The sequence below is a fragment of the Myripristis murdjan genome, chromosome 16, assembly GCF_902150065.1.
Source record: "Myripristis murdjan chromosome 16, fMyrMur1.1, whole genome shotgun sequence".
Lineage (NCBI taxonomy): Eukaryota > Metazoa > Chordata > Actinopteri > Holocentriformes > Holocentridae > Myripristis > Myripristis murdjan.
In genome coordinates this window covers 34,366,567-34,381,566 of record NC_043995.1, presented here as the reverse complement: position 1 = coordinate 34,381,566, position 15,000 = coordinate 34,366,567, and the positions used below count along the sequence as shown (strand labels likewise).

Genomic DNA, 15,000 nt, shown 5'->3' with positions numbered 1-15,000 from the left:
ACAACAACACTCACTGGACAAGTTACTGAATGGAGTTTGGTGTAGATTTTTCTCCGCAGGAGTCATCCGGGATGTGGGTTTTTTCCTGCTTCTCTGTGACAGTGACTCACTGCCAGAGGATGCTGGAGGAGATGGGGCCACTTGTTGCCGTGCGTTTTGACCAAAACATGATTCACAGGGGGGTCTTGGTGGTCCCGGGGTCAGTGTCCTCTTGTCCTTCAGCAAGGCATTAGATGTCTGTTAGCTCCAGGGAGGCTGTGTGTAACCAAGCCTGACCTCTGACCTCCCTGAACAGCACACACACGGGCTTCCGTGACTGTCTTCTTTTGAAGTAATTCAAAAGAAGACAGTCATGTCATCCCTTGAGGTTTGGAGTTTCTCTCACAGATGATGGAGATGCTGGCTTCATGCTGGATGCTGCTGCCACAGAGAAGAGACAGATGAGTCACTGCTGGTTTAGCTTTCATCACCCCGGTGGCTTTTGTGTAGTAACTCTGACTCATGCCGCCTCACTCCACACCGCTGCTGTTTGTCTGTTTCACAGGACAAACTGTGAGGCTGCAGGATGCTTGAGGTTGTTTGGTGGCACTTGGTTTTGCAAAAATCTTTGGTTTGTTTGCACATCGGTGGGAAATGCTGACACTTGAGAGCGTCTTCTGCTCGCTCTGGTTTGGATGTTTCATGCCGTTGCAGATGAGGAGGGATGTTGAGCAGCTGCAGCTCAAAACGAGATTAGCAGTCTAATCTGTCGAACCAGAATAACTTTCAGCAGACAGGAGCGGGTCTTTACAGGATCCATGTGGCGACGACTGACATAATGAATATTTTTCATTGTTGGCAGAAAACTTTCTCGATGAATCATTAATGTGAAAAGTGAGTCTGATGCTGATGATGTATGAATTTGGAGAGGACAGAGGACAATATCAGCATGTTGGTGATCTTTGTGATTATCAAAAGTAGAATCAGTTCCCTGTTATAACTTACTTTTATTTTTATATTTATTTATTTATTTTCTAAATCTCAACTTCTTTGTCATCATTATTACCAGAGGACAGATGTTTTGCCACGATAACGGGATCATTTCCTGGAGATCTTGACATAATGACACTATTTCGACATAATTTAAGATCTCGGAAAAAAAAAGTGCACACAGAAGTTGTGACGATCATTCAAACGTGAAGTAAAGAATAGAAGAAATACACACAATAATAACAACTGGAGAAGCTGTTTTTTTTCATTAATGTACGGTTATTCATTCTCTCATCACAACAGACAAAAAGTTTCATTATTTTGATTTTGAAAATCTAATCTCTCATGGTAAGGACTCTGGGTCGACCGATATTGGTTTTTCAGAGCCGAAACTGATTATTAGTAGTTTATGAGGCCGATGACCGATATTTGGAAACGATATAACCCTAACTCATCACCATACACAGGAAGTTCTCAGCAGCCTTTTTTTTTTTTTTAATAAACTTAAGGGAAAAGTTAAATAAAAACTGAATAAAAAAATAAAAATAGCTCCCTGAGGTATTACTGATGCATTAATGTGTTCATCACTGAAACGTTGCAGCTGGTAAAGACGGAGCTCCTTTTAATTTTATGCGGCTGAAAAGCTTAAGCATATCAGCACATGACTGTTTTGGGAAACTCTTATTTTGCATGAATAAAGTAAACGAGCAGTGTAACTATGAACTGAGTCACCTACGTCAAATACATTTATGGGTCAAAAGTCGCAGGTTTGCCTTCAAAATCAGGCGGAGTGACGTTATAAGTATTAAGTTATAAGTATGAAGTACTACTCAAGTACCTCAAGTTTACCAGTCAGGACGCTACTTGAGTAAATGTACTCGTCACATACAGTTTTGTTACGTCTAAAGTTTATTACAGCGTTTCCCTCATGACTACAAGAAACAGCTGCATTTCAGCTGCATCTGAGCAGAGAGTGAGATTATGGACTGAGACTGGGATTATGGACTGAGATTGGGATTATGACCGGCTCTTTTACGCTAATTAAATGCAAGAAGTAACATCATAGCCTTTCATTCTTTTCTAGTCATCTGGCTGTGTGACGAACCAGCAAATGAATTCATGGACGTTCACTAACGAGTTCAAGTTAGCAGTAAGAGACATTATTGTCCTCTAACGAGACAACAACACGTGGAGACGGCGTCTCGTCCAGGTGATGATAATGACACAGGTGATGAGTGATGTGAGGTTTGCAGTGTGGGAGCTTGAATACGTCCCTGTGAACTGACACCGGTGTTGTTTAGAGACACATGAGCTGTCGCTTCGAACCTCAATGTAAACTCCATGAACGCTCAGTATGGCGTAAACATGGAGGTGTGACGTTTTGTCCGTACGGTGCAGGATGAGATTAACTTCTGCTGGGTTTGGCTGTGATCCGTCCTCTGTGGGTCTGGGAGCTGCCGGCTTCCTGTCCAAACACACTGCGTGGAAACTGACCTGAAAGTGTGTGTGTGTTTTTTAATGTGGCCATTCAAATGAGCAGCTGCGCAGCACAAAGCGGCGGCGAGGCGGTGTGATGGTGACAGATTAGCCGAGCCGCCTTCAGGCTGCAGGGGATTGTTCACTTCACACAATGGAAGCAGTAATAATGTGCTGTTTATTAGGAGCCTCTCAGCGCGCTGGCAGGGCTGTGACCTGAACCCCTGCCCAGCAGCCTGAGGGTGATACTGGGGTTAGGTGGGTGTTATGGTTATTAGTATTACTATTATTACTATTTTTGTTATTCTTGTTCTGTTATTTCCAGAGTCTTGAAATGTTTTAAATCCTGTCAATACCAGCCTTTAAAAGTCATTAAATAGTATTAAATCAGAGTTTTCTGAGGTTTCAATTTCAATCTCATTTCATTGAAATCCATCTTTTTTCATGCATCATCTGGTAAATACCAGAATCAGAAATACTTTATTCACCAGAAATGCTTTATTCATCCCCAGGGGGGAAACTTAAACCGACCACATTCCTGCTTAAATCTGAACTCTGACCTCTGACCTCTGACCTCGACAAATATAGACCACCGACCCGACTGGTAAATTATCTGAATAAGGAGAAGATTTTATTCCACTGATGGAAAACTGGAGTGAAGAAAGTGTGAAGGCTCTGAAAGTTCATGTTCATATCGTAGTGGAATGAATGGAGGAAAGGGAGGAGGAGTGATGTGGCAGCTCTGAAAGCCCACTGCTCGCTCTGGGAGGAGAGCAGAGGAACGTGAAGGAGAGGAACCTCTGGACCTGCAGAGGAACCGGGACAGTGTTTTTTTTTTTTTTTTTTTTGTTATTTTAATTTTGTTCTTTTTATAAAGCACATGTACCTGCTGCCTGTAGACGTGCCGCCGGCGTGGTGCTCAGCAGCTGCTGTTACCGTGGTGATCAGGTGTTCGTGTGTCTTCAGCCTGAGTGGTTCAGGTTCCTCTGTCAGAGTTGGAGATGACAGTGCTCACCCCCTCAGGTCTGTGGGGCGCGGCTATGAGGACAAGATCACATCCCGTGTCTCTGACCAAACACACCTGCTGCTCTCAGGAGGTCTGAGCACACCTGGAGCTCTGGGACGTTCATCCTGATGTTGCCCTTGAACTGTTTTTTCTGACCCCCAGGTGTTCGCTGGCCACACTTCTGGGCAGGTGTGTGTGTCGGGCCAGGTGTGTGTGTCGGGCCAGGTGTGTGTGTCGGGCCAGGTGTGTGTCGGGCCAGGTGTGTGTCGGGCCAGGTGTGTGTCGGGCCGGTGTGTGTCGGGCCAGGTGTGTGTTGGGCCAGGTGTGTGTCGGGCCAGGTGTGTCACATGGCCTGACCGTCTCACCTGGTGTTTGATGACGTGCTGCCCTCAGGAGGTTTGAGGAGCTTCTGGGGCTGCAGGACCAGCAGCTCTCATGGTGTTCCTGGTCTGGTGACCTTCAGGGTCGGAGAACTGCTCGTACAGTCAGCTGCTGCTGCTGTGGGGGGTGTGGAGGAGAAAGACACACACACACAGACACACACACACACAGGGACACACTCAGGGACACACAGCGTCCTCCCAGCTGGGCTGTGTTGACGCCAGCCTCGCTCTCCGGTGGCTGCTGGTGGCTCTCCGGTGGCTCTCCGGTGGCTCTCTGGTGGCTCTCCGGTGGCTCTCTGGTGGCTCTCTGGTGGACGGAGCGGGTTCCTGCCGGTGGAAACGAGCTGCTCAGCGTCTCGCTCGGGGAGCCTCAGCCTTCAGTCTGCTTGTTTATTTATTTATTTTCCATAGTTAGTTCTTGTGTTGCATGTCGCCTGGCAGAGCGGCTCTGTGGCTCTGGGTCCTCTTGGTGTGTGCGGCCCCTTCCCTCCTTAATGCTTTTGTTTAAAGCACGTTTGGCCGAATCCAAATCAAAAAGTGCTTGAAGAAAATGTGTTTATTAATTAGAGTCCCTGTTGGTCACTACCGAGGCAGCAGCTCCTCCTCCTGGAGTCCACAGGTAAAGATGATGTCATAACTCAGAACATGACATCACCTCATCCTGCTCTCTCCAACATAACTTTATGTTCTTTCCCCTGATGAAACCCCACGTTGTTTGCTTTGCGCTGGCCTTCTCAGTCGTTGGCGTTGGGGCCAGTGTGCACGTGTGCACGTGTGCACGTGTGCACGTGCACACGTGGCGTCTGGACTTGAGTGACAGTCGGCTGAGAGTTTGAGGTCCTGTTCCTCCTGAGCTCATGCACTGTTTGATGTGAAGCTTTGAGACTGACTGCTCTGATCCTGTTGCTGCATCAGGTGTTTAACATGCTTTGCTGCTCGTGGCTAGCTGCTGACAGCTGAGCCGCCCGATCAGGCACACGGCGCCGAAAAACCCCTTCAGCACCCGAGGCCCGCCCGCCGGCCGGGACACCAGCCCACAGCCAGGAGGCGCTCTCCTGCTCCGGGGTCGGGAGGTCAAACGACCTCAAACATCAGATATAACTGATCCTGCGTGTGTGTGTGTGTGTGTGTGTGTGTGTGTGTGTGTGTGTGTATGTGTGTGTGTGTGTGAGACTGTAATTGGACTGTAAAATGAGCTTTAGTAACCAGAAAGTGTTATTGTGTGTACATGTGGTGTTTTTGGACTTGGAAAAAGGCTTCAATCTCTCACACACACACACACACACACACACACACACACACACACTCTGCTAGTGGCTCACACGTCTTGATGAGAGGATGAGTTTTTAAGGAAAATGTTTTCAATGAAAGTGAGAGGCAGCTCTGAGCCCAAACTGAAGACGTCCACATTCAGGCTGGTGTGTGTGTGTGTGCGCACGCATGTGTGTGCGTGTGCGTGTGTGTGTGTGTGTGTGTGTTGTGGTTAAATCACAGGGTGGGTGGTGTATCATGTGTGGAAGCTTTGAGCCCACTCTGAGCCTCCCAGCATGCCTTGCAGCTCCTCTGCAGGCAGAAGTTCCCTCTGTGACATTTGAACAGAGGCTCTGCAGCGTCACATGACCCCGCCGCCGCCAGGAGGAGGAGGAGGAGGAGGAGGAGGAGGAGGAGGAGGAGGAGGAGGAGGAGGAGGAGGAGGAGGAGGAGCAGAGCTGCTGATGTTGGATCTGAAGGAGAGACCTCACACACACACTTCCTGCTTCCTGTCTCCAACACCAGGCCACCTGCACAGGTGAGGAACGAGGGCTGAAGAGCAGAGCGACGTGACGCGGGTTAGGGTTAGGGTTAGGGTTAGGGTTAGGGTTAGGGTTAGGGTTAGCCGGCGTCTCCTTCACCTCCTTCAACTTCAGTGGGAAACAGAAAGGTCAGGCTGTCAGCTCAGCCAGGAGAAACTCACCGTCAGGAGTTTCAGCAAACTGAGGAGAGCAGAACGAGGCGAGAGGAGCTGCAGGAGAACAAACAGCTGACTCAGCAACCTGCACCTCCATCCAGGAGAACCACACACACACACACACACACACACACACACAGCAGTCAGCTGATCTCCCGCTCCACAGCTCTCACGCTGCCTTCATGTGCTCACCGGATTCATGGGAACTTTCAGCTCTGCGAGGTTAGTGATGTCATCGGCTCGTTACGCTAACGGCAACGAGGCTAGCTTTAGCCCACCCAAGCCTGTGGGGACTGAGGGCCGGATTAAATTAAGACTGGGATTAAATTAAGACTGGGATTAAATTAAAATGGGGCCTGGCTTGTCTGACTCTGCATGTGAAATCCAGATCAGGTGTGTTCATTCACAGGAAGCTGCTGCAGGCGGCCATGTTGAAACATTGTAACTCGGCCACTTCATGTTACGTATATTTGAAAGCTTGAATTCCCAGCAGCCATTGCAGTAACAGCGGAGGCACACCCCTCAGCCCTCACCCCTCAGCCCTCACCCCTGCACTGGGTCGGGTACCCGCAAAAACAGCTGATTTGCGGGTGGTTTTTATAAAGTTTTTTTTTTCCCGGGTTCGGATCTGGGTGGAAAAAATAACATGCGGGTCTGGTCGCGGGTTTTAGATTGACACATCAGAATTACCGTATTGATCTGAATATAAGGCGATATTTTTTCCATTGAAAATGCCCTCAAAAAACGCCCTCGTCTGATATTGGGGGTCTAAGCAAATACCAGGGATGAAAACAGCGCGCCGAAAAGCGCAACTGGCTTTTTTCGTGGCCATTTTGGTGACTTGTATGAATCGTGCAGATCCGATGAGTCTTTTTTAAGGGTCGATCACAGAATTGCGGACGGAATCGCGGAATTAGCCAAATAAAACAATCTATTTTTAACGCGGAATTTGACATACAGTATTAACAACTGCACCGGCACAGCACGAGCCAAAAAGCAAAGAAACTTTCCAGCTACAGCAGCGCACTGACATAGATTGTCTAACAAAGTGAAGAGTTCCTACTCTGCGCTATTTTCACTGGCTAATAGCTGCACACTGGCTTAGCTTGTCTATTCAGAGAAGAGGTATCACTCCGGCTTATTTTTCATATTCAATCTGTGTTATCACAGGCATACTCCTGCTCATTCATTGGTAGTTGAATTGTTAGGTCTGTTTGATAAGTAATTTACATTTTTAAAACAAATAATTTAACACATTGTTAAAAAATGTAATTAAAAAATTAAAAATGTCTGGAGTCACGCTTACTGGTATATATATCTCTGTGAGCCGCGCACCTGTCAGATCCTTTAGACCTGACCGGGTGGGCGCGGTGCCGACCGGCATCAGGTAGGCCGGCCGGTGTGCGCCGCCACCTGGTTGAATGTAGCAGCAGCTGACATGCCGCTCCGGCTGGACCAGTGGTTGGGGACCGCTGATGTAGGTTATCAAACACGGTTCATTGTTCGGCTTTTAAATAAACTGCATGTGTCTCCAGATGTTTCTTAAACTCGACGTGTTTCCTCCCTGCATGGCGTTGCTTTAAGGCGTCAGCTGCATGTCCAGAGTCTGCAGCCTCCTGAGACGGGACATGGAGCCAAACCCTCGGAGCGTTTTGCCTCCGGCATCTTTATTGATCCTCTCACTATCAGTTCATCTTTATTGATCCTCTCACTATCAGTTCATCTTTATTGATCCTCTCACTATCAGTTCATCTTTATTGATCCTCTCACTATCAGTTCATCTTTATTGATCCTCTCACTATCAGTTCATCTTTATTGATCCTCTCACTATCAGTTCTGATCAACAAGTGTTCTGAGTAACGGCTCTGACGTCACGTTCAACAACCACAAGTTGACTCCAGAACACCAGGGGGCGGCAACGAAATGAGGCACCGAAATTTTCGTTCTTATTCGGTCTCGTTACAACCATTTACATTGGAACTGGTGCCCTGTTGGCACCGCGTTTCAGTACCCAACCCTACTCAGCCCTCAGGCCTGAGCCCTCAGGCCTGAGCCCTCAGGCCTGAGCCCAGCTGTGGGTGTGGCTGAAGGCAGAGATGTGAAGCTGTGTGAGGAGGCAGCATCAGTTTTCCTCCTGACGTCGTGTGAAACCGGCACCGAGCGGCGGACGGCGTCGGTGTCGGGTAAACCGGATCAGACCGGACCAGACCGGCAGCAGAACAAGAACCAGGTGTGCAGCTCAGACAGCATGAATTCACATCCCATGCAGATGTGCAGATTTTGCCTGTGTGTGTGTGTGTGTGTGTGTGTGTGTGTGTGTGTGCTGTGCAGCAGAGATGTGAGCGGCTGGCTTTCAGAGTTTGAGCGGCTGCAGCTGTCGTGTTGTGTTTGAGGACACGCCTGGTGAGGAGTTTCTCTGTGCCTTCAGATGTTCTCCTGCTCCTGGGAGAGCCTCAGCGCTCCTCACCCTCCAGCTGAAACACACAGAAAGTAGTTCCATCAGAGCTGCAGAGCACGAGGCAGGAGTTACAGCTTTCCTTCCAAACCTCCAGCACAGACCTGCAGGGTTTGTTTTGGTGTTTTCCTGAAGTGTGAAGTGGCAGCAGAGCCGTGTGGGCTGGACTCAGCTGCAGGATTACAGACGAAAATACAAACAGCAGCATGAGACGAAAAGTTACAGCAGTAAAAACTATAAAATGTTAAAACGTAAACAAGTGAAGCCCCGTTAGAGGAGCCGTGGTCCAGAGGAGGAAACCAGGCAGTCTGGGAAACTCCATGACCCTCTCTCTAGCGCCACCAGCAGGTCCCTTCAGGCGCCTGTGGTCTTGGTGCTGGTTTCTCTGAGTTCCTCCTAACATCATCATCAGGTGCAGCTGCGTTCCTCACCACACGTTCTTCTATCTTAACTTGTTTCTGTTCACATCACAATTACATTTTATTTCTGCGTCTGTTCTCATCCAAACTGCTCAGGAGTTTTCATTTGGCTGCTGTTTCTGGCATTTTCAACTTTTTATTCGATGATAAATGTCCTCATGAGTCGTCGTAGTTTACGTGAGTAAAGATTCATTTTGATTTGTTTTTTTGTCTCGTGTTCGTCTTTTTGATGAAAATAGACGTCGTCGTTTCAGTCGAGGAAACCAAACAGAGACGGAGCGGAAACATCAGATCACACAGAAGCTGTTTCTGTTCTGCTTTTTCAGATTGTATGTTAGGTGAACTGTTCCTTTAAGGCTGAATGTGTGAGTGAAAAGTGAAGGACCCCCCCCGCCTGCCTCGTCAGAGAGGTCGCAGTAAAACAAGTTTAATTATTCACACAGTGAGAAAACAGACATAAAGACAGAGTTACAGATTAATAATCAAAATGATGACTTCAGGGTTCATGTGCTCACTTCACTGTCTCCGTAACTGCCAGTTTTTTTCCTGCTCAGACTGGAAAACAGCCATCTGAAGATTCCCCCGCCTCCTTTTTTTCTTTTTCTTCTTCTTCTCTCTCTCTCTCGCTCTCTCTCTCTCTCTCTCGCTCTCTCTCTCTCTCTCTCTCTCTGTTTTTGCCTTATTTGCTGGCTGGCAGCAGCAGTGAGCTGCTCGGCTATAAATACACCAAACTCACACTCACACACAACATTTGAGAAGTGGAGTGTTTACTGAAGTCTGCGCGGGTTTACCTCCAGACACACACACACACAGACACACACACACACACACACACACACACACACGCGGCGTGTCTCCGTGGGGCTCCTGGTCTTGCTGGTGTTCCTGGTCCTGGTGCTGGAGGCTCTGGGCTCGGCCATGGCAGACTTCTGGGGCGACGTCGCTCATCAGAGGAGGCTGAGGGCCGTGTCCATGGTACGTGTCTGCTGCTCTTCACCACGCGCACTCGAACGCACCGCTTACCTGAGGCTCCCGCCCAGGTGTGCTGAGCCGTCAGAGCCGAGCGAAGCGGCTCGACGTGTCGGAGCTGCAGGGAGACGACCAGCAGCTCATCAGAGGCAAAGAGAAGGATCTCTATAAGAGTTATGACTAATAATTACATCATAATTATAATTAGATTCAAAATAATGTTACAAGGACAATATTTTCTTTTTTCTATATTTACTGATTGATTTATTCTTTACTAATTTTCAAGAATTAGTGGCGTGATTTTTCCCAGAAGTAACCTGATGCTCCGCTGGCCCGCTGCAGGAGCACAGCTGGGTTTGGTTCTGTGGTGTTTCTGTGTGTGTGTGTGTGTGTGTGTGTGTGTGTGTGTGTGTGTGTGTGTGCTCAGACTGCAGAAGCACCTCGAGGTGCAGTTGGAGCTGATCAGTTGTACTTTCCCAGCGTGCTTTACCCTGCCTGTTGCCCAACAGAGACATGATTCTGATCTGTGTGTGTGTGTGTGTGTGTGTGTGTGTGTTCCCACACAGCTGCTGTGAGTCACTGGATTGCACAACTCAAACAGAAAAAAAAGTGTAATCAAATGTTGATTGACTTCTGCTGTTTCCAAACCACGGTCGGTGTGTGTGTGTGTGTGTGTGTGTGTGTGTGTGTGTGTGTGTGTGTGTGTGTGTGTGTGTGTGTGTGTGTGTGTGTGTGTGTGTGTGTGTGTGTGAGAGATACGTGATGTACTGGCATCAGATCTGGATTCGGCACGTTCAGCAAGACGTCACTAAAAAACAGTTCAGTTTTTTTCTTGGAAAGGAACTGGAGTGTGTGTGTGTGTGTGTGTGTGTGTGTGTGTGTGTGTGTGTGAAGCGTTTCGGCTCAGGACGTCCCCTGCTCGCTGCTGGGTGGTGGCCACAGCGCTCCGTTTCTGATTGTGTGCCTCCTGACCTGCTGAGGGAAACGTCTCAGGCGTCAGAGCGACCCGGGACAGCAGGAGGACAGGAGGACGTCCACATGGAGACCAGAACCAAGAGACCAGAGTCAAAACAACAACAAACAAACAAAATAAAAGGACGTGATGACTTGGGTTTCAGAAGAGCCTCGTCCTGCTGATGGATTATTGATCGGTGAAGGCTGATCACCTCCATCAGGCTCTGGCTCTGAGTCAGCGGCTCAGCAGGTTCTAGGAATCCTCACGTTTGTGTCCCAAAATGTTGAGAAGAGCCGAGCTGTAATCCCAGGAGCTGTAATCCCAGGAGCTGTAATCCCAGGAGCTGTAATCCCAGGAGCTGTAATCCCAGGAGCTGATTTCCGTTTGCAAAATCCTGGAAAAGAAATGCAAGAAATGAAAGAGCAGAGTCCACATTTAGCAAAGTTCCTCTTCCTGTCGCAATGTTCAGTATGCTGTGTGTGTGTGTGTGTGTGTGTGTGTGTGTGTGTGTGTGTGTGTGTGTGTGTGTGTGTGTGTGTGTGTGTGTGTGTGTGTGTGTGTGTTGGGGGGGCTCATATTAAATATATCCCAGCCTGCTGTGGATTATAAAGTGTAAGTGCAGTAACAGCTGTGCGGCTCCACGCTGAACTCTTGATTTTGTGAGCGAGTGAAGCTTCATGAGCAACAAAATTAAAAATAAACGGCTCCTCTTCTCTGAGCCGGAGAGGCTCAGCAGGAGCCCGGCTCCCGGCTCGGCCCCCGGCCCCTGGCCCGCTGCTCGGCCCGCCGCTCGGCCCCCGGCCCGCCGCTCGGCCCCCGGCCCGCTGCTCGGCCCGCCGCTCGGCCCCTGGCCCGCTGCTCGGCCCCCGGCCCGCTGCTCGGCCCCCGGCCCCGGCCCGCTGCTCGGCCCCCGGGCCCCGGCCCGCTGCTCGGCCCCCGGCCCCCGGCCCACAGCTCGGCCCCCGGCCCGCTGCTCGGCCCCCGGGCCCCGGCCCGCTGCTCGGCCCCCGGCCCCCGGCCCACAGCTCGGCCCCCGGCCCGCTGCTCGGCCCCCGGGCCCCGGCCCGCTGCTCGGCCCCCGGCCCCCGGCCCACAGCTCGGCCCCCGGGCCCCGGCCCGCTGCTCGGCCCCCGGCTCCCGGCCTGCTGCGTGAGCGGCTGATCTGCAAAAACAAGGAGGGAAAAGGTGTTGTGTGCAGGTGAGAGGCAGGTGCACAGAATCAGACATCAGGCTGTTTCTGACACGGTGACACCAAAACACATGATCCACATATTTATGACCAACACAGAGAGACATTAGAGACACTGTCAGCACAGGTGATCCACTGTCAGCGCAGGTGATCCACTGTCAGCACAGGTGATCCGCTGTCAGCACAGGTGATCCACTGTCAGCGCAGGTGATCCACTGTCAGCGCAGGTGATCCGCTGTCAGCAGCACAGGTGATCCACTGTCAGCGCAGGTGATCCACTGTCAGCGCAGGTGATCCGCTGTCAGCAGCACAGGTGATCCGCTGTCAGCGCAGGTGATCCACTGTCAGCACAGGTGATCCACTGTCAGCACAGGTGATCCACTGTCAGCGCAGGTGATCCACTGTCAGCGCAGGTGATCCGCTGTCAGCAGCACAGGTGATCCACTGTCAGCGCAGGTGATCCGCTGTCAGCACATCACTACAGGTGATCCACTGTCAGCACAGGTGATCCACTATCAGCACAGGTGATCCACTATCAGCACAGGTGATCCAGTGTCAGCACAGGTGATCCAGTGTCAGCGCAGGTGATCCGCTGTCAGCAGCACAGGTGATCCACTGTCAGCGCAGGTGATCCGCTGTCAGCAGCACAGGTGATCCACTGTCAGCACAGGTGATCCACTGTCAGCACAGGTGATCCACTGTCAGCGCAGGTGATCCGCTGTCAGCAGCACAGGTGATCCACTGTCAGCGCAGGTGATCCGCTGTCAGCAGCACAGGTGATCCACTGTCAGCGCAGGTGATCCGCTGTCAGCACATCACTACAGGTGATCCACTGTCAGCACAGGTGATCCACTATCAGCACAGGTGATCCACTATCAGCACAGGTGATCCAGTGTCAGCACTGGGGATCCAGTGTCAGCACTGGGGATCCAGTGTCAGCACAGGTGATCCACTGTCAGCGCAGGTGATCCACTGTCAGCGCAGGTGATCCACTGTCAGCGCAGGTGATCCACTGTCAGCACATCACTACAGGGGATCCACTGTCAGCGCAGGTTATCTGCTGTCAGCACAGGTGATCCAGTGTCAGCACGGGTGATCCACTGTCAGCGCAGGTGATCTGCTGTCAGCGCAGGTGATCTGCTGTCAGCACAGGTGATCCAGTGTCAGCACGGGTGATCCACTGTCAGTGCAGGTGATCTGCTGTCACACAGGTGATCCAGTGTCAGCACAGGTGATCCAGTGTCAGCACGGGTGATCCACTGTCAGCGCAGGTGATCTGCTGTCAGCACAGGTGATCCAGTGTCAGCACGGGTGATCCACTGTCAGTGCAGGTGATCTGCTGTCACACAGGTGATCCAGTGTCAGCACAGGTGATCCAGTGTCAGCACGGGTGATCCGCTGTCAGCGCAGGTGATCCACTGTCAGCGCAGGTGATCTGCTGTCAGCACAGGTGATCCAGTGTCAGCACAGGTGATCCAGTGTCAGCGCAGGGGATTCACTGTCAGCGCAGGGGACACTTTGTCCCTGATGGCCACCGTACTTTCCCTCCAGCTGTGAGCCAATCAGATCCAAGCAAAGCAGAACCAGCCCGAGGCTCTGCGCCCGCCCGGCCTGGGCGATGTGTCTCTGAGGCACGTGATCCAGCTGGGCTCCTCTGGTGTCGGCGGCATGTGGAGGCGCGCTGGCGGCGGCGTGCTGCGTTCAGGGACCTGACTTTACCTCACGCTAATGGTTGCTCCTGGTTGGTAGACATGCAGAGGTAAACACATGCAGGTGCACTCAGTGGGTGTAGTGACGCCTTCAATGGGTGTAGTGACGCCTTCAATGGGTGACCGTGTGGTTTCAATGGATGTCTGAAACAATGCAGAGTGGAAGTTCAGATCAGTGTGAAGACTGATGGAGGTTTAGACGGGCTACTGGTGGCTTTAAATGGATGTGTGTGTGTGTGTGTGTGTGTGTGTGTGTGTGGCCTCGTGGGGGAGGAGCCTCAGCTCTGAGAGGGAGGGGCTGTAATCTACTGGTTAGATCTGAAACCAGTTTGAAAAGTTGTGGAACTACAGCGTGAAATAATCTGGATGGTTACTGGGATGGGGTTACACAGGACGGGGTCATGTGATGGGTTACACGGGACAGGGTCACGGGACGGGGTCACGTGACGGCAGCGTGCGTCGATCTGACTTCCTGGTCCAGCAGAAGGAACGGCGCCACCAGCAGGACAAACAGCTCAAAGCAGCGACGTGGTTTCCTGCCTCACGCCTGAGCAAACAGATGATGTGTGAGAACTGAGAGCAGATGGTGACACACGCACCTTATCACTTCCCCTTTCTTCTTCTGTGTGTGTGTGTGTGTGTGTGTGTGTGTGTGTGTGTGTGTGTGTGTGTGTGTGTGTGTGTGTGTGTGTGTGTGTGTGTGTGTGTGTGTGTGCAGGGGAACGATGAGGAGGCGGTGCTGGACCAGGGGAAGACCAGCTCCACTCTGCATACCAACTTTGAGAAGGAAGAACTGGAGAGTGAGTCCTTTTCTGTCTCTCTCTCTCTCTCTCTCTCACACACACACACACACACACACACACACACACATACACACACACACACACACACACACACACAGCCCTGCAGTAAGCTGGCCAGTGTTTACACAGCCTCTCCCACACACTGAAAGTAGCAAAGATAATTTTTTACCCGTATTTACACACAGAGCAGTTTTCATGCTCAGCCTCAGGACACACACACACACACACACACACACACACACACACATACACACACACACACACACACACACACACACACACACACACACACACACACACACACACAGGGCTCCTCGTTAAAGGAGGAATTCAGGAGGTTGAACAGATTAAAGGATCAGAGGAGAGGGAATGTCTTTGATAAAATTCCTGGAGGATTATGGGTACACAACCCCCTCATTCACACACACACACACACACACACACACACATACAGTCTGTGTGTAGAGACGGGTCACACACTTCATGCTGTCCTGAGTCAGTCAGAGCTTTTTTTAAAACAGTTTTTGCGTTGAAGCTTCCCACTGCCGTCAATGGGAAGTTTCATTCATTTGAATGAACAAACCATTTAATTTACTGTAATCTGTAGAGGTGGTCTCTACCTGCTCTGCCTGTAAAGCGTCATGAGATAACTTCTGTTGTGATTTGACGCTGTATAAAGAAAGATTGATTGATTGATTGATTGATTGATTGATTGATTG

General features: G+C 50.6%; 1 protein-coding gene across 4 annotated transcripts in view; it reads left to right on the top strand.

Annotated features, from left to right (window-relative positions):
• slc4a7 (solute carrier family 4 member 7) overlaps positions 1-15,000 on the top strand; it is a 58,176-nt gene that overhangs the window by 817 nt on the left and 42,359 nt on the right. For 2 of the 4 annotated variants that reach the window (XM_030072474.1, XM_030072473.1), the window contains exons 1-2: positions 9,427-9,631; positions 14,197-14,278. In XM_030072474.1, coding sequence (XP_029928334.1) covers positions 9,575-9,631; positions 14,197-14,278 — 139 coding nt within the window. In that variant the 5' untranslated portion in view covers positions 9,427-9,574. Of the gene's footprint in view, positions 1-7,962; positions 8,013-9,426; positions 9,632-14,196; positions 14,279-15,000 lie in introns of those variants that run through there. The other 2 variants (XM_030072476.1, XM_030072475.1) reach the window with 2 other exon arrangements.